General features: G+C 41.5%; 1 protein-coding gene across 3 annotated transcripts in view; it reads left to right on the top strand.

Annotated features, from left to right (window-relative positions):
* rev3l (REV3 like, DNA directed polymerase zeta catalytic subunit) overlaps positions 1–18,181 on the top strand; it is a 222,205-nt gene that overhangs the window by 188,457 nt on the left and 15,567 nt on the right. For all 3 annotated transcript variants that reach the window (XM_063040747.1, XM_063040749.1, XM_063040748.1), the window contains 4 exons: positions 586–695; positions 1,484–1,598; positions 2,692–2,829; positions 3,751–3,941. In XM_063040747.1, the coding sequence (XP_062896817.1) occupies positions 586–695; positions 1,484–1,598; positions 2,692–2,829; positions 3,751–3,941 (554 nt within the window). The remainder of the gene's footprint in view (positions 1–585; positions 696–1,483; positions 1,599–2,691; positions 2,830–3,750; positions 3,942–18,181) is intronic.

Genomic DNA, 18,181 nt, shown 5'->3' on the forward strand with positions numbered 1-18,181 from the left:
ATTGCAAATCTTCAATTTCCATTCAACTGGTGTGGAGAGTTTCCTGATGAACTTTATTTGCTTTATTTGAGCTGAATGATCTGGGCGTTATGACAAAACAAGGATAAGGAATAGAAGCAAGAATGGACCATTCAATAAGATCACAGCTAATCAAGTTTAGGTTTACCACTTTGCCTCTGCTTCCCCATATTTACAGGTCAAATATCTGTCAGAATTGAATTTGAATATATTTAGTGGCTTTGCCTTCAGTGCTCTCTGGGGTAGACTGTTGTAGGACAGGATGGCAGCAGAGCTGTTTACATGGGGCTCCATGATAAGATTCAGTCCTGATCTCTGATGATGGCTGTCTGGTCTCCCTGTTATTGCATGGGTTTCTTCAGAGAGTTCCAGTTTTTCCAAGAGCCCAAGTGTATGCAGATTGTTTGGTTAATTGGCCTCTGTAAGACTGTCTTCTGGTGCATTGATGAGTGGTAGTCTGGAACATAATTGCTTCATCTTTTAAAAGTTCACAATGCGATAATCTGCTGGAATGAGAAACCATATTATATTACTGCTGGTTATAGAAATGTTTATCTTTTTTTACAGATCGGTGACAGCATTGTTCTCAAGGCCAGAGAAACTCTTGAACGTGCTATAAAGTTGGTTAATGAGACAAAGAAGTGGGGAGCTCGTGTTGTATATGGAGATACAGACAGGTATCAACTCTTAAATGATTATTTAACAACAACTTTACATGATCTCTATGTAGTTAATAAAAGGAATTAGATTGTTCTAATTAGATGCAAAGGACTAATAAGTAGAATATAAGACAGATGCAGACTGGAAATCTATCTTGTGCTTTACTCAACACAGAAATGTAGGGCTTGTTATATAACAGATCTGTTCCTTTTAAATTACAGTAACAAATATCATATCTCTTGTTCATAATCATATCCTCTCTCCATAGTGTTGTGGCTAACCTTTGATTTGCCTCCAAAAACTGTAAACAGTTAACAATTTGTGGTTTCTGTATTGGTCAAATTTTAACCAAGAATTTAAGCATTTTAATCCCCTATTACAGTAGTAAAGATCAAAAGGGCAAATCCTAGATGCTGATATGAAAGTAATTGGAAGGCAAAATGGGCCAGTGTTCAGCTTGTTGCTCCGCAAGGTTTACTGAACACTGAACTGAGGCTGTGGCCTGCCACTAACGGGCTCTAGAATCAGCTGCAGTGATGACTGGCTTCGTGGCCGTGGACTCACTTTCCTGAACTTCAATTCTGAATGTTCTGTTGGGTTTCTTTGAGTTGTGGCTGCCTGTAAGGAGACAAATATCAAGATTGTTAATAGTACAGATACTTTGATAGTAAATGTACTTTTGAACTTTTTTTTTGGAAGTGAGGGGGAACAATGAGGTATTCAAGGAACTCACATTAAGAAGCAAGTCAACACAAATAGAGTTACTATTTGTTGTGATTTTTGAGCTGATTCTCCTCCTTTGCAGCATGTTTGTGCTATTGAAAGGAGCCACCAAAGAGCAAGCCTTTCGGATTGGAGAAGAAATTGCTGATGCCGTGACTGCCACCAATCCAAAGCCCGTGAAACTGAAATTTGAAAAGGTGAGATACGGCCCTTCATGAGCAGAAGGAAACTACAAGCCTTTGTGGCAGGCTTATCATCAGAAAGCTTGCTGAACAAGTTGCCTTATTATTGTTATAATCTTCAGTCTGGTTTCCTAACATATATATTGCAAGTTGTGCAGTGAAAGTAACTTTTATTGTACTTATGGGATGAGAGTCTCTACTGGCAAGTAGAAGATTTGAATGGTTCTATTGATCATTGTTAGATAGTTGCACTGTGTTTCAAACTCCTGGGAGTGCACATCTCACACAACCCCTCATGGTCCCAGAACACATTCTGTACAATCAGGAAAGCTCAGAAATGCCTCTACTTTCTGAAGAGAGCTGGACTATGCACATTCTATTCTTGTGTTATCCTACAGATGCTTTGTAGACTGCATCCTAACAAGTTGCTTCACGGCATGGTACTGCAGCAAACAGGAAGGCTCTGCAACGGGCGTCAAAACTATTCAAAGCATCATCAGCACCAGCTATCATGGACATGTATTCCGAAAAGGGCTGGGTAGCATCCAGACCAAGACCACCTGACTCAAAAATAGTTACTTTCCTCAAGCAGTAAAGCTGATCAACACCTCCACCCAGTAACCCACCCCACCCCCAACCACAACTACTTTATCATTTCATGTCAGTCACCTGACATACAGACACTCCTGTGCCTAGGGTCCCTTTATAGACATACAATCAGTCTGTGTCTTTTAACTATTTTATGTATTTATATTTATTGTGTGTGTTATTATTGGGTTCTTTATCTTATTAAGGTCTTTTGTGCTGCATCAAATCCGCAGTAACAATTATTTTGTTTTCCTTTACACTTGTGTACCGGAAATGACATTAAATGTTTTGTGGCTATTAATTTAACCACTTTTCCAGGATCATGTAAAAATGTGCTTTGATATAACTTGCATGCAGTCTCAGAGGCAAACATTATGCAAAACTTTATATTATTTACATTAAGAGTACATTGTTTTAATTGTCTTAAATTAATCAAATTTGGAATTATTTGTGATATTTTGTTGGATGAAGAGAAAGTTCGACTCTAAATGTAGTGGGGGCCTTTTTTTCATTCCAATAGGTTTACCTTCCATGTGTCTTACAATCTAAGAAGAGGTATGTTGGTTATATGTACGAGAGTTTAGACCAGAAGGATCCTGTGTTTGATGCCAAGGGAATAGAAACTGTGCGACGGGACTCCTGTTCTGCTGTGTCCAAGGTATGAAGCAGTCCCTCTTCAATTACATTACTTCCAATCACCATGCAGATTCCCCCTCTATTGAATGCACCAGTGAAAAATATAAATTACCAAGTTTACAACATTGTTTTGGAATCAAAGATATTCAAAAGTGAAATGGGAATAGTTAGAACTTACATTTTTGGTGTACATTGTAGCAGGAGTAAAATCTTTACGTAGTGCTTACTTTTCAAATTGATCTATTGGTCAAAGTATCTGAGCCATGCAGATCAGAACAAGGACATAGTCTGCACATAATCAGTATTTTCAAGTCAGGTTTTGCCTTTTGTGTTCAGGGAAAGCAGGGTGAATTAATTGCTACTCTTCAGATCATTGTCATGTTTTGTGACCACCTAAATAGATGACATTTCAGTTTAATGTTTTACCTGGGGAAAATGCCTCTATCAATGCAGGATTAACACCAATTTTAAACTGAGGTTAAGTGCTTAAAATAAACTGGAAACTACAATTTACTGACTCCTTGAGGTGCAAGCTCAATAACACTCTGGTCATTGCAACTTCTATTGACATACTGTTAATAAAAGTTTGGGAAGATCCAAGTAAGTAATAGATCTTAGTGCAGAGTTCTCACCTGATCTGCATCTCTAATGATGTGAAAGCTATGGTTAAACAGACGTTTCTGTTCTGCCTTAGGAGGCTCTTAACAAGATTTTGATTCAGTCAATTAAAGCATCTTTACACAAGAGAAGTTCATTTGCTTTTTGAAGGAGAGCAAATTGAGAATTGATTCAGAGTTGGCACTAATTGATTGGCTTAAATGTTATTTGTCATAATACGGTGATGTGAATGTTCATGCATTAGTTTAAAAATACATGTGTACATTGCTGGTTTGTGAAATCACAATAGGTTATGCTGTTGTTTCACTTGTGAATCTTTCCACAGGTTTTAGAGCGCTCAATAAAGCTACTGTTTGAAACAAGAGATATCAGCCAGATCAAGCAGTATGTTCAGAGGCAGTGCACAAAGGTTTTGGAAGGGAAGGCCAGCATGCAGGATCTGACTTTCGCCAAAGAGTATCGGGGCAGTTCTGCATACCGCCCCGGAGCATGTGTCCCTGCTCTAGAACTCACCAGGTGGGTCTTGCTGATGGAGCTATATTTCAAATCCATAGACTTTAGAAGAGACCAAATGATTTGCTGTAGTTCTGTCAAATGATGTGAATGTGACCAATATAAGCCTATGAAGCAAAAGCCTTACAGTTGAAACAGAGCTAGTATAATGTAAAGCAGAGTGCTATAATAAATTGCATTTCACAACTGTATCTCAATCTCTGGAGGATCTTCCAAATCTTATTTTTAAATTAAAAGTTTAATTAGAGACTTTGAGAAAATTTTGGAATGATTAGTTAAAATCAACCGCAGCAGATAGTGTTTTTTAATCAGAACAGTTAGAAAATCATTCATCTCAGAGGAAATAGCAGAAGTGATAATTTTTATATTCACAAGAAAATAATTCTAATTCATGACAGTCTGCAATACATTGATTATCCTGGATAATTTTAAATTGTCATAATTCAGGGGAAAAAATTTCTAAAGGTGTTTAAGCCAGTCCGTGTAAATGCATTTTATGTTTCCCCAGTTGTTGAAGTCAAATTGAGCATTGACATTTAGTGAGATTCGTACCATATTGTCGTATGTACTAAGGTGCTATAAAATTCCTCACTCTTGTGAAGCTCACAGTCGACATTATACATGGTAATGATAAATACTACAATAATTACCGTGAGCACAAAACAATGGCATAGTACAAAGTATAGTAGTGTAAACTGAAGTATCCTGGTAAGCCTCTTCTGCACCTTTTCTAAAGCTTCAAATTCCTTCCTATAGTGGAGTGACCAGAACTGTGTGCAGTACTTCAAATGTGGCCTAACCACATGGATCTGTAAATGGTTTAGATTAAACCAGTCACGATATCATCATTAGCAACAAGCATATTACCTATTTAAAGGAAAATCTGACATACAAACTTGATTTCTTTAAAAAGGTACTATATTGCACACACAATAGTTTTGAATAATATTGTCTATTCCAAATATAGTTATTTTTTTAAGAGATACACGAAAATGACAGGACAAAGTCATGCAACTATGAATGCTGACATGATGTTTACCTAAACTCTCCTGTCACCTAATCTCATATAATTTCATGGAAGAAACCTATGGCAACTTGAGAGCTAAGAAGGGGTGGGGATTCTAGATTGTTGCAGAATACCACAATGTCCTTTTTCCTATCAGAAGCATCTGCCTAAAATAATGCTGGAAAACTCAGGACAGGCAGCATTTATGGAAAAAGAAACAGCCAGCATTTTGGATTACAACCTATCGTCAGGGAAGGTTTTCCAACAGTTTCTGTTTTTACTTTTGATGTCCATAAGATATAGGAGCAGAATTAGGCCTTTGAGTCTGCTCCACCATTTCATCATGGCTCATCTATTTTCCCTCTCAGCACCAATCTCCAGCCTTCCCCCTATATCCCTTGGTGCTCTGACCAATCAAGAATTTATCAACTTCTGCCTTAAATATGCATAAAGACTTGGCCTCCACAGCTGCCTGTGGCAAAGAATTCCACAGATTCACCACTCTTTTTGGCTAAGGATATTCCTCCTCATTTCCATTCTAAAAGGGTGCACTTCTACTCTGAGGCTGTGTTCTCCAGTCTTAAACTCTTCTGCAATAAGAAACATCCTTTCCACATCCACTCTATCAAGGCCTTTCACCATTCAACAAGCTTCAATTAGGTCACCCTTCATTCTTCTGAATTCCAGTGAATACAGGCCCAGAGCCATCAAATGCTCTTTGTATGACAAGCCATTTAATCCTGGAATCATTTTTGTGAAACTCCTTTGAATCCTTTCCAGTTTCAGCACATCATTTCTAAGATAAGGGGCCAAACCTGCTCACGATACTCCAAGTGAGGGCTCACCAGTGCTTTATAAAGTCTCAACATTACATCCTTGCTTTTGTATTCTAGTTTTCTCGAAATGAATAGTAACATTGCATTTGCCTTCCTCACCAGAGACTCAACCTGCAAATTAACCTTTAGGGAATCCTGCACAAGGACTCCCAAACACGAGGAACTCTGCAGATGCTGGAAATTTAGGCAACACACATCAAAGTTGCTGGTGAACGCAGCAGGCCAGAAAGCATCTCTAGGAAGAGGTATAGTCAACGTTTCAGGCCGAGACCCTTCATCAGGACCCGAAACGTCGACTGTACCTCTTCCTAGAGATGCTGCCTGGCCTGCTGCGTTCACCAGCAACTTTGGTGTGTGTTACAAGGACTCCCAAGTCCCTTTGCATCTTGTTTTTTATATTTCCTCTGCTCTTAGAAAATAGTCAACCCTTTCACTTCTGCTACCAAAGTGCATGACCATACACTTCCCAACACTGTATTCCATCTGCCACTTCCTTGCCCATTCTCTGAATCTAAGTCCTTCTGTAGCCTCTCTACTTCCTCAAAACTGCCTGTCCATCCACCCATCTTCATATCGTATGCAAACTTTGCAACAAAGCCATCATTTTCATCATCAAGTCATTGACATATAATGTAAAACGAATCAGTCCCAACACGGACCCCTGCGGAACACCACTAGTCACTAGCAGCCAGCCAGAAAAGGCTCCCTTTATTCCCACTCTTTGCTTCCTGCCAATCAGCCACTTTATCCATGCTAGAATCTTTCCTGTAATACCATGTACTCATAGCTTCTTAAGCAGCCTCACGTGTAGCACCTTGTCAAAGGCCTTCTGAAAATCTAAATACAGATGAACCAATACTCCTTTGTCTATCCTGCAAAGAATTCCAACAGATTTGTCAAATCAGATTTTCCCTTGAAGAAACCATGCTGACTACGGCTTATTTTGTCGTGCTTTCAAGTATCCCGAGACCTCCTTCTTGAAACTGGGCTCTAACATTTTCCCAACTACTGAGGTCAGACTAAGTGGCCTATAGTTCCTGCCTCTCTCCCTTCTTGAAAAGTGCAGTGACATTCGCAATTTTCCAATCTTCCGGAACCACTCCAGAATCTAGTGATTCTTGATAGGTCATTACAAATGCCTCCACAATCTCTTCAGCCACCTCTTTCAGAACCCTGTGGTGTACACCATCTGGTCCACGTGACTTATCTACCTTCAGACCTTTCAGTTTCCAAAGAACCTTCTCTCTGGGTATGGTAATTTCACACATTTCACACCCCTGACACTTGGAACTTCCACCAAACTGCTACTGTGTTCCACAGTGAAGACTGATGCAAAATACTTATTCAGTTCGTCTGTCTTTTCGTTGTCCCCCGTTACTACTTCTCCAGTGTTTTTTTTTATAACAGTCTGATATCCACTCTCACCCTCTTTTACATTTTATGTATATGAAGAAACTTTTGGTATCTTCTTTAATATCATTGGCTAGCTTACTCTCATCCTTCATCTCTGCTTTAATGACATTTTTTGTCGCCCTTCTCGTTAGCACTCTGGTTCCCATCCCTTTGCAACTCCTAGTTTAAACCCCACCGTAAGGCATTAACAAATCTTCTCACAAGGATATTAGTCCCTCTCCAGTTCAAGTGCAAACTGTCCCTTCTGTACAGGTCCCATGATCCCTGGAAGAGAGCCCAATGGTCCTAAAATTTTATGCCCTCCCTCCTACAATTCTTTAGTCACATAAAAAACTGTTCTGGCCTCACTAGCACATGGCGCGGGTAGCAGTCCTGAGATCAGAACCCTGGAGGTCCTGCCCTTAGCACATAACTCCCTGAACTCCCTATGCAGAACCTCATCACTCGTCCTACCCATGTCATTGGTACCTGTATGGACCACGACTTACGGCTGTTCACACTCGCACTAAGTACGCTGAGAACTCGATCCGAGATATCCCAGACTCTGGCAACCGGAAAGCAACATACTATCCAGGAATCTCATTCTCGCCCACAGAGCCTCCTGTCTGTTCCCCTAACTAACGAATCCCCTATCACAGCAGCGTGCCTCTTATTTCACCCCCCCCCCCCAACTTCCCTTCTGAGTCACAAAGCCAGACTCAGTTCCAGAGATCCTACCACTGTAACTTTCCTCTGTTAGGTCATTCCCTCTACCCCTCACCGGACAGTATCCAAAGTGAAACTTCTTGAGTTGGATGGCCACAGGGTTACTCTGCACTGGCTCCTTAACCCCTTTCCCCTTCCTGGCTGTCATCTATTTTCCTGTGTCTTGCACCTTGAGTGTAACTGCCTCTCTTGTGTCCTATCTATCACTCCTTCAGCCTCCTGAATAATCCGGAGTTCATCCTGTTCCAGTTCCGGCTCCAGCTCCAGCTCCAGCTCCTTAACAAGGTTTTTTTTAGAAGCTGCAGCTGGATTTACTTCTCACAGTTGTAGTCATCAGGGACACTGGAAGTCTTCCTGCCTTCCCACATCCGGCAAGAGGAGCATTTCACTATCCTGTCTGGTATTTCTACTCTCCTAACTGAGCAGATATAAAGAAGTAAAGAGAAAAAAGCTGGAGCTTATTTTCCGTTGCTTTATTTGACTGAAGCCTGTCTTTGTGGAAGCCACTCTGAGTGTCCACTCAGATGATGGCAGCTGTGCTATCCCCGCCTTACTTTAGTTTGCTCTTACTAATCATCCCAAACACAAAATGGTTGCTGGTCAAAGCTCTTCTTTGCTGCCGCGACCCACTGCTTCCTTTTGTCCCCGGGCAGTGGTCCTGATTGAAGTCCCCTCCTCTCCAAATTTCCAATGTCAGGATTGACCACTGTTAAAAGCATTTTTTCCAGCATCAGCTGTTTATTTTAATTTTCATTTGTCACACATGTTTCTCTATAGAAGGATATTTCAACAAACATGACATGGATCCAGTATTTGAACCCAGCTAAATCACAGGCAATTTGTTCATTGTTGACGTCGTCGTTTCTTTTTATTTCTGTAAGGGTTCATATACCGGATCTAGTCGATGTGTTTCTTGAAGGATCCTTCTGTAGAGAACCACATTTCAAGAAGTTCTTGTTCTTGCTTGAGTCAAGACTCTGTCTGTCGTCCAGTTGAAATGGTGCCCTCCTTCGTCTTCATGAGCTGGTACTAGCGAGAGTGGGTTGTGCCTTCCGCTTGCTAGCTGATGCTCCTGTAGCCTGGTCAATAATTTTCTTCCTGTTTGACCAATGTAGTACTTGTCGCAGTCACTACACTGGATTCTGTAGATAACATTTGTTCTATCAGTCACATTTTGCACTTTGATTTTTAATTGGTTCCTCCTCAAAGTTGCAGTCAGACCTTGGAGGAGTATATAAGCTGCAGATCTGAGGAGACAACCCCCTCAACTGCTTATTGATGATGGCTTCTCGACTAGAGCAGAAATATCTCGGTGATCAACCAAACTTCCAAATAGCCAACCCGAGGTACCAATAGTCCGCAATATTTCAAAGTATACTGTGTGTTTGATAGGTCTGAGGCCCCTCTGAGCCACAGGAGCCCTGGTACATCAAATTGTTCCTCAGGACCCATAAGACATAGAAGAAGAATCAGGCCATTTGGCCCATTGAGTCTGTTCCACCATTTGATAAGGATTGATTTATTGCTCCCTTTCAACTCCATCTCCTACCTTCTCCCCATAACCTTTGACCCCCTTACTAATCAAGAAACTATCAATACCCGCTTCAACTATATCCAATGACTTGTATGTCACAGCCATTTGTTGCATTGAATTCCATGAATTCACTACCATCTGGCTAAAGAGAATGTACTTTGCCCTCTGATCCTAGACTCCTGCTGTTGGAGACATTCGATCTAGGCTTTTTCAATATTTGGTAGATTTCAATGAGATCTCATAATTCTAAATTCCAGCAAGAACTGGCTCAGGGTTATCAAACACTTCTCATACCTTAACCCTTCCATTCCCAGGGTCATTCTCGTGAACCTCCTCTGAGCCTTCTCCAATGCCTGAACATCCTTTCACGTGAGGCACAAAATATTCCAAATGTGGTGTGACTAACGCCTTATAAAGCCTCAGTATTACATCCTTGCATGTATATCCTAATTTTTGAAAGAGTACATATTGCAAAACACCATAAGCTCTCTACGTTCTAAAATGACCATGAGTTTGGATTAAAAATGAAGGCTCGGCATCAGTGACCCTCTCGCTGGAATGTTGCCAACAGAAAACACCTTTCCTGGTACTTTCTAGTCTATGTGAACATTACAAGCAACCACACCAGCTGTTAACTTGTCATGTTTGATAACAGAAACTACGCAGATGTGAAGCTGTCTGGGGACAAATTTCTGTTGGGTCTTAAAAGAGCATGGAAAAAAGACCTGAGTGTGGCTTTTGAGACAAAAGAGTGGGACAAAATTTGCAAAAATGTCAAAACAATGTCAAGAGACCTGAGGGTGTGCCTTATTCAGTTTAAGATCCTACACCATTTTTATTGGACTCCAGCAAGGTTACATAGATTAGGGTTGAAAAATACCCCTGAATGTTGGCTGGCACTGTGAGGCGGATAAAGGGGACTTAGTACATGTGTTCTGGTCCTGTCCCAGAATTCAAGAATTTTGGATTATACATAAGTATATTGGTGAAGTTTCGGGTATTCAATTCCCTTTCTGCCCCAGACCCTTTGTCTTGGGAGACACACTTGGTTACTTGGGGATAAACACTCTCAAAATTGGATCCAGACGAGTATAATGGTAGGAAGACAAATTATACTTAGAGGTTGGAGGAACTTGGGGGGGACCATCATTTCAGGAGTGGGTCACAGAAATAGCCAAAGTGGCAGCTTTTGAATGCATGTCTTACAAAACAGTTTGATAGATTGGACATCTATACACAAAACTGGGGCAAATATTTAGGTTTCCGGGGGTGGGGGGGAATAGTGGTGAAGCATATTACTGAATGGCAGCCTTTTCTGTTATTAGAGGTCTAAATAGACACACATGGTTATTATGTTGATATTTATTTCTGCTATGTTTGTTTTTATTTTATGGATAATTTTATGTTTTGTAAACTATGATTTACATAATTCTAACACTGACTCAAGGGTTCAGGGAAACTTTTTAAAAGAATTAAATAAAATTTAAATCTTTAAAAATGTCAATGAAGCTTTTGGGGCACCATGCACTCAAGTCACTAACTCTGCCTTTGATCAAAAACAAAGGAGGAAAGAGCCCAGACATGTGGTCTGTTTCCAGAGTGTATAGTTTCCAGTAGTTATAGAGAAAATGTTTACTGGTACTGGAGTTGAAAGTGTTTTTTCTTAGTTACAATTCTTCATAGGCGCTATCGTTTGGTGTTAAACGAGCCTGGAGGATCAGATTCTGAGGTAGTTATCACTGAGCTGAACTGTAATGTGTAGCTTTATAATGCTGATAAAGATTAACTGTGGTAGTATCTTGGCTAACATCATAAAATGGTATCTTTTTTTTTACACATCCCTTAGTCTCATGAGACCATGGACTTGCGCCTTGGAAAGTTTCCAGGGCACAGGCCTGGGCAAGGTTGTATGGAAGATCAGCAGTTGCCCATGCTGCAAGTCTCCCCTCTCCACACTACCAATGTTGTCCAAGGGAAGGGCATTAGGACCCATATAGCTCGGCACCGGTGTCGTCACAGAGCACTGTGTGGTTAAGTGCCTTGCTCAAGGGCACACACATGCTGCCTCAGCCAAGGCTCGAACTAGTCACCTTCAAATCACTAGACGAATGCCTTAACCACTTGGCCATGTGCCAACACAAAATGGTATCACAACCCAAGAAAATCTGCTGATACTGGAAATCCAAAGCAACACACACAAAATGCTGGGGGAACTCAGCAGGTCAGGCAGTATCTATGGAAAAGAGTAAATAGTTGACGTTTCTGGCTGAGATCCTTCATCAGGACTGGAAAGGAAGAGGAGAAGTCGAAGGTGGGGGTGGAGAAGAAGTACAAGGTAGTAAGTGATAGGTGAAACCAGGAGAGGGGGAGGGGTGAAGTAAAGAGCTGGGAAGTTGATTGGTGAAAGAGATAAAGTGCTGGAGAAGGGGGAATCTGATAGGAGAGGATAGAAGGCCATGGAAGAAAGAGAAGGGGAGAAGTACCAGAGGGAGGTGAGGGGCAGGTAAGGAAATAAAGTGAGAGAGGGAAACAGGAATGGGGAATGGTTGGGGGAGGGGGGTAATCACCAGAAGTTTAAGAAATCGATGTTCATGTCATCAGTTTGGAGGCTCCCCATATCATAAAATAGTGTTGGTGTTAGAACATCACAGGATTAACTTGAGTTATGACCGCTAAAGAAAAATTAGGGGAAGAAACGCAATTTACTGGCTTATTAGACTGGATTATAAGACTGCTTCTGATGGGGGAAAAAAAATTGTTTTCTGCTGTGCAGGTATTCATGCTCTTTTTATAGAAATAATACTGAAATTATCTACAAAGTTCTGAGAACATTTTAATTGAAATTTAACTATTATAACAGGTGTATGTATCTTTCTGATGAGGCTGGTCAGTACAGACTTGGTGGGCTGAAGTGCTCACCAAGACTTGGGCAGAGGTTACTTTCATCTGCTGCCATCTGCTGGTTGCTGCAGAACCGTCGGTCTCTCATTTGAAGCAGCATTTTAGTCATAGTCATACTTTATTGATCCCGGGGGAAATTGGTTTTCGTTACAGTTGTACCATAAATAATTAAATAGTAATATGTAAATTATGCCAGAAAATAAGTCCAGGACCAGCCTATTGGCTCAGGGTGTCTGACCCTCCAAGGGAGGAGTTGTAAAGTTTGATGGCCACAGGCAGGAATGACTTCCTATGACCATAAGATAAAGGAGCAGAAGCAGGCCATTCGGCCCATCGAGTCTGCTCTGCAAACGCTCAGTGTTGCATCTCGGTGGAACTAGTCTCTGGCTGAACGTACTCCTGTGCCCAACCAGTACGTTATGTAGTGGATGGGAGACATTGTCCAGGATGGCATGCAACTTGGACAGCATCCTCTTTTCAGACACCACCGTGAGAGAGTCCAGTTCCATCCCCACAACATCACTGGCCTTACGAATGAGTTTGTTGATTCTGTTGGTGTCTGCTACCCTCAGCCTGCTGCCCCAGCACACAACAGCAAACATGATAGCACTGGCCACCACAGACTCGTAGAACATCCTCAGCATCGTCTGAATGGAACACTTGAAATGAGCTTTATTAGCTCCACTCAACATTTGTGTATTTTAATGCTGAGAGTCATGTGTGGGTAAATACACCATCTGATACTAAACATCATGTGTCTAGTCCTTCTGGTCAAACACTGCTGAGGGAACACCGCAGAAAACATCGTTGGGAATATAGGGTCCCAAATATCAGTGGTAAATTAAGAAAGCAGATAGAGGTAGGCCTTAACAGGATGCTTGCTTCGCAGCAGGAGGAAACCCTTTGGACTAGATTGGATAGGCTGGGCTTTTTTTCCCGGGGCAAAGGAGGCTGTGGAGTGACCTGATACAGAGATATAATTTTATAAGAGGCATAGATAGGGTAAATGGTCAGAATCTTTTTCCCAGAGTAAGGATATGAAAAGCAGGGCATAGGGTTAAGGTGAAAAGATTTTTTAAAAGAGATCAGAGAGGTTAATCTTTTTATACAGATAGTGATTGATATCTAGAACTCACTGCCAGAGGAGATAGAATGAATTGCAATTGTGTTTATGGGTAAAGGCGATGAACTGGATCATGGATCAGTACATGGAACCATGATGTTGTAGCCATTAAATAGGCTTGGTTGATATAGAGACAGGAATGGGTGCTTAATGTCCCAGGCTTTCAATGTTTTAGAAAAGATACAGAAAGGTAAGAGTTGGGGAAAGCTGCACTACTAATCAGTAACGATATCGCACTTATACTCAGAGGGGATATAATAGAGGGGCATTGCAGAACAGACAGACAGATGAAGGAAATGTGAAAAAACAAAGTTTGTAATAGTGGAGACTTCAACTTTCTAATGAGTACAAGAGATTTAGATGGGGCAGAATTTGTTAGGTGCATCCAGGAGGATTTCTTAAATCAATATGTAGGTAGTCCAACAAGAGGAAGTGAGTGAACGGTTACTAAGTTTTAAGATAACTATAGGTAAGTATGGATATTGCCGAAAAGTATTAAATTGGAGCAGGGCAAATTACAAGAGCATTAAGCAGGAACTAGGAAGAGTTAATTGGGAACAGGTTTTTTTTGGGCAAGTCCACATTTGACAAGTGGGTATTTAAAGACCCAACTGCACAGAGTACAGGGCAGCTATGTTCCAGTCAGAAGGAAGTACAAGGATGGCAAGGTAAGAGAACCTTGGATATAGAGGGAGATGATGAATTTAGTCAAGAAGGAAAAGTATGTAAAGCTTAGGAAGCTCGAATCAAACAGAGCCCTTGAGGATTATAAGGAAGCTGGAAAAGAACTCGAGGGAATTGGGAAAGCTGGGAGGAGCCATGAAAAGTCCATGGCAAGTGGGATTAGAATCCCTAGGCATTCAGTACTTGCATCAAGAGCAAAAGGGTAACTAGGGAGAGGGGAGGAACACTTGGTGATAAAGGGGGGAACATTTGCTTGAATGTAGAGGATGTGGGTGAGGTCCTTAATGAGCACTTTACATCAGTATTTACCAAGGAGAAGAGCATGGAGGATGGGGAGATCAGTGCTGAGCATTTTGATGTGCTTGGGCTCTTCGAGGTAAAGGAGGAGGTAATGTTGGGTCTCTTTAAGAGTATTAAGGTGCTACATCCTTGGGGCCTGGTGGGATATACCCCAGGATATCGAGGGAGGCAAGAGAAGAAATTGGCCTTGACCAATATTTTTGTGGTCTCTCAATCCATTGGTGAGGTCCCAGAGGACTGGCAAGTAGCTAATACAGGTGCACATTCTTTTATCCAAAATTCTGAAATCCAAAAAGCTCCGAAAACAGAAGGTTTTTTTTTGCCAACAGCTGACATCACTCAGGTGCGATGTGGCAGCACTAGCAGAGGCCGCCAGATGTCAGTTGTGGCTCAGCGTCGTACTGGTTACACGTGCATTTGCTGTTCGCTGATATTTTGTGTTCACTGTTGACTTTGTGTTTAATTTCACTGTGAAAATGTCAAAAAGAGCTGCAGATATCCCTCTGGGTAACAATGAGAAAAAGAGAAGGAATCTTCTCTATCAATAACGCAGAAAGTGGAGTTATTGCAGAAGCTTGATCGTGATGTGTCTGTGCAGCGTCTTACTGAAGAAAATAGTGTCGGAACTACCACTGTATATGATTTAAATAAACAGAAAGACAAGTTACTGAAGTTTTACAGTGACGTTCTACATTTATTCCAATAAGTCATTTACCATGTGTTTGATTCAGTTCGTTTGAAGCTGTATATTTTTGTTTTATTGAATGTTTTTGTTGGAAATAAAATTTCTTCTTGTCATTATTCCCTAAACAATACAGTATAACAATTATTTACATAGCATTTACATTGTATTAGGTATTATAAGTAATCTAGGGATGATTTAAAGTATAGGGGAGGATGTGTGTAGGTTTGATGTGCCGCCGGGTCCTAAAGTCCACCAAACTGAAACAGATTAAATAAGGGACTTGAGCATACGTGTTTTGTGGTATCGGGGGGGAGGGGGTTCTCCGAAAAATTCTGAATTCCGAAATGCAACTGGCCCCAAGGATTTCGGATAAGGGATCGTGGACCTGTATTCTTCTATTATTCAAGAAGGGAACCAGGGATAATACCAATTACTAAGGTAATCTTACTAATTTGATTGAGTTTTTTGAGTTGATGAGGGTAACTGAGGAAAGTAGAGCTGTGGATGTTGTCTATGTAGATTTTATTAAGGCATTTCACAAGGTCTCTCATGAGAGGCTCATTCAAAAAATTAAGATGTTTGGGATTGATGGTGAAATGGCCATTTGGATTCAGAACTGGCTTGCCCATAGAACAAAGGGTAGTGGTCGAAGGGACTTATTCTAGTTGGGAGGTCTGACTTTTGCAAAGATTTGTACTGGACCTCTGCTGTTTGTGATGTACCTATATAAGTGACCTGGATGAAAATGTGGATAGGTGGGTTAGTAAATTTGCAGATGATATGACGATTGGGGGTGTGGGTAGTGTAGATGACTAGCAAAGAATGCCGTTTTATATAGATCACTTACATATATGGGTGGAGAAATGGCAGATGGAATTTAACCTGGCCCCTTGGTAGGTCAAATGCAGAGACAGTACTCTGTTAAGGGCAAGATCTTAAACAGTGTTGATGAGCAGAGGGATCTTGGGGTCCAAGTTCATAGCTACCTGAAACTGTCTACACAGGTTGATAAGGTGGTCAAGAAGGCACATATTAGTAGAGGCATTAAGTTTAAAAGTCAGGAAGTTATGTTGTTGCTTTATAAAACTCTAGTTAGGCTGCATCTGGAGCATTACATACAGTTCTGGTGACCCCGTTATAGAAAGGATGTTAAGGCTTTGGAGAGGGTTCTAAAGAGGTTTACCAGGATGTTGCCTGGATGTGCTATAACAAGAGTTTGGACAAACTTGGGTTGTTTTCTCTGGAGTGGTGGATGCGGATTGGAGATCTGATAGAGGTTTGTAAGGTTATGAGAGGCAGAGATAGAGTAGACAGGCAGCATCTTTCTCCCAGATTTGATATGTCTTGATACCAGAGGGCATGCATTTAAGTTGAGGTGGTAATTTCATTAAGAGATGAGGAACAAGTTTTGTTGCTTGGGGTGTTGGTAGGGGCAGAAATATTAGAAACTTTTAAGAGATGTTTAGATGGGCGTATGAATGTGAGGAACATGGAAGGATATGGGGATAGTATAGGCAGAAAAGATTAGTTAGCTATTTGATTACTAATTTGATTGGTTCTCAAATCAGCAAAGCATGGAAGGATACATCCCCACACAAAATGCTGGAGGAACTCAGCAAGCTAGGCAGCAGCATTTTGGGCCGAGACCCTTCGTCAGGACTGGAAAAAAAAGATGAATCAGAGTTAGAAGGTGGGGCGAGGGGAGGAAGAAACACTAGGTGATAGGTGAAACCAGGAGAAGTGGGGTGGTGAAGTAAAGAGCTGGGAAGTTGGTTGGTGAAAGAGGTACAAGGCTGGAGAAGAGGGGATCTGAAAGGAGAGGACAGAAGGCCATGGAAGAAGGAGTACTGGAGGGAGCTGATGGGCAGGTAAGGAGATAAAATATGAGAGAGAGATGGGAATGGTGAGGGGGAGGGAGCATTAACAGAATTTCGAGAAATTGATGTTCAGGTTGGAGGTTACCCAGATGGAATATAAGGTGTTGCTTCTCCAACCTCACTGTGGACTCATTGCAACAGTAGAGGAGGCCATGGACTGGCATGTGGGAATGGACAGTAGAATTAAAATGGGTGGCAGCTGGGAGATCCTGCTTTTTCTGGTGGACAGAGCATAGATGCTCAGAGAAGCAGCCTCCCAGTATACGCTGAGTCTCATACACAGGAAGGCACTCCAGGAGTACCGAATACATTAGATGATCCCAACAGACTCACAGGTGAAATGCCACTTCACCGGGAAGGACTGTTTGGGCCCTGAATGGTAGTGAACGATGAGGTGTAGGGGGAGTTGCAGCACTTGTTCCGTTTGCAAGGATAACTACCGGGGGACAAATTAACAAAGGAGTCGAATGGGGAGCAATCGCTGTGGAAAGCAGGAAGTTGGGGGGGGTGGGAAGATGTGCTTGGTGGTGGGATCCCATTGGAGATGACGGAAATTACGGAGAACTATGTTCTGGACACGGAAGCTAATGGAGTGGTAGGTGAGGACAAGAGGAACCCTATCCCTGGTAGGGTGGCGGGAGGACGGGGTGAGGGCAGATATGTGCGAAACGGCAGCGATGTGGTTGAGGGCAGCATTGATGGTAGAGGGAGGGAAACTCCTTTCTTTGAAAAAGAAAGAAAAGCCTTATCATGAGAGCAGATGTGGTGGAGGTGGAGGAATTGAGAGAAGGAGATGGTGTTTTTACTAATAACAAGGTGGGAAGAGGTACAGTCCACTTAGCTGTGAGAGTCAGTATATTTATAATAGACATCAGTAGATAAACTGTCTCCGGAGATAGAGACAGAAAAATCAGAAAAAAGAGGTGTTGGAAAGGACCAAGTAAATTTGAGAGCAGAGCAGAAGTTGGACTATATTCTTTTCCATAGATGCTGCCTGGTCTGCTGAGTTCCAGCATTTTTTGTGTGTGGCTTGGATTTCCAACATCTGCATGATTTTCTTGTTTGTGAAAGGACACATCCCAGTGGGATTATTGTAAATTGGTAAAATGGCTGGCTGGATGTGATGAGCTAAAGGACCTGTTGCTATGCTTTATAACTCTGACTCCATAAATTACTAAT

The sequence above is a fragment of the Mobula hypostoma genome, chromosome 2 (assembly GCF_963921235.1).
Source record: "Mobula hypostoma chromosome 2, sMobHyp1.1, whole genome shotgun sequence".
NCBI classification, from domain to species: Eukaryota; Metazoa; Chordata; class Chondrichthyes; order Myliobatiformes; family Myliobatidae; genus Mobula; species Mobula hypostoma.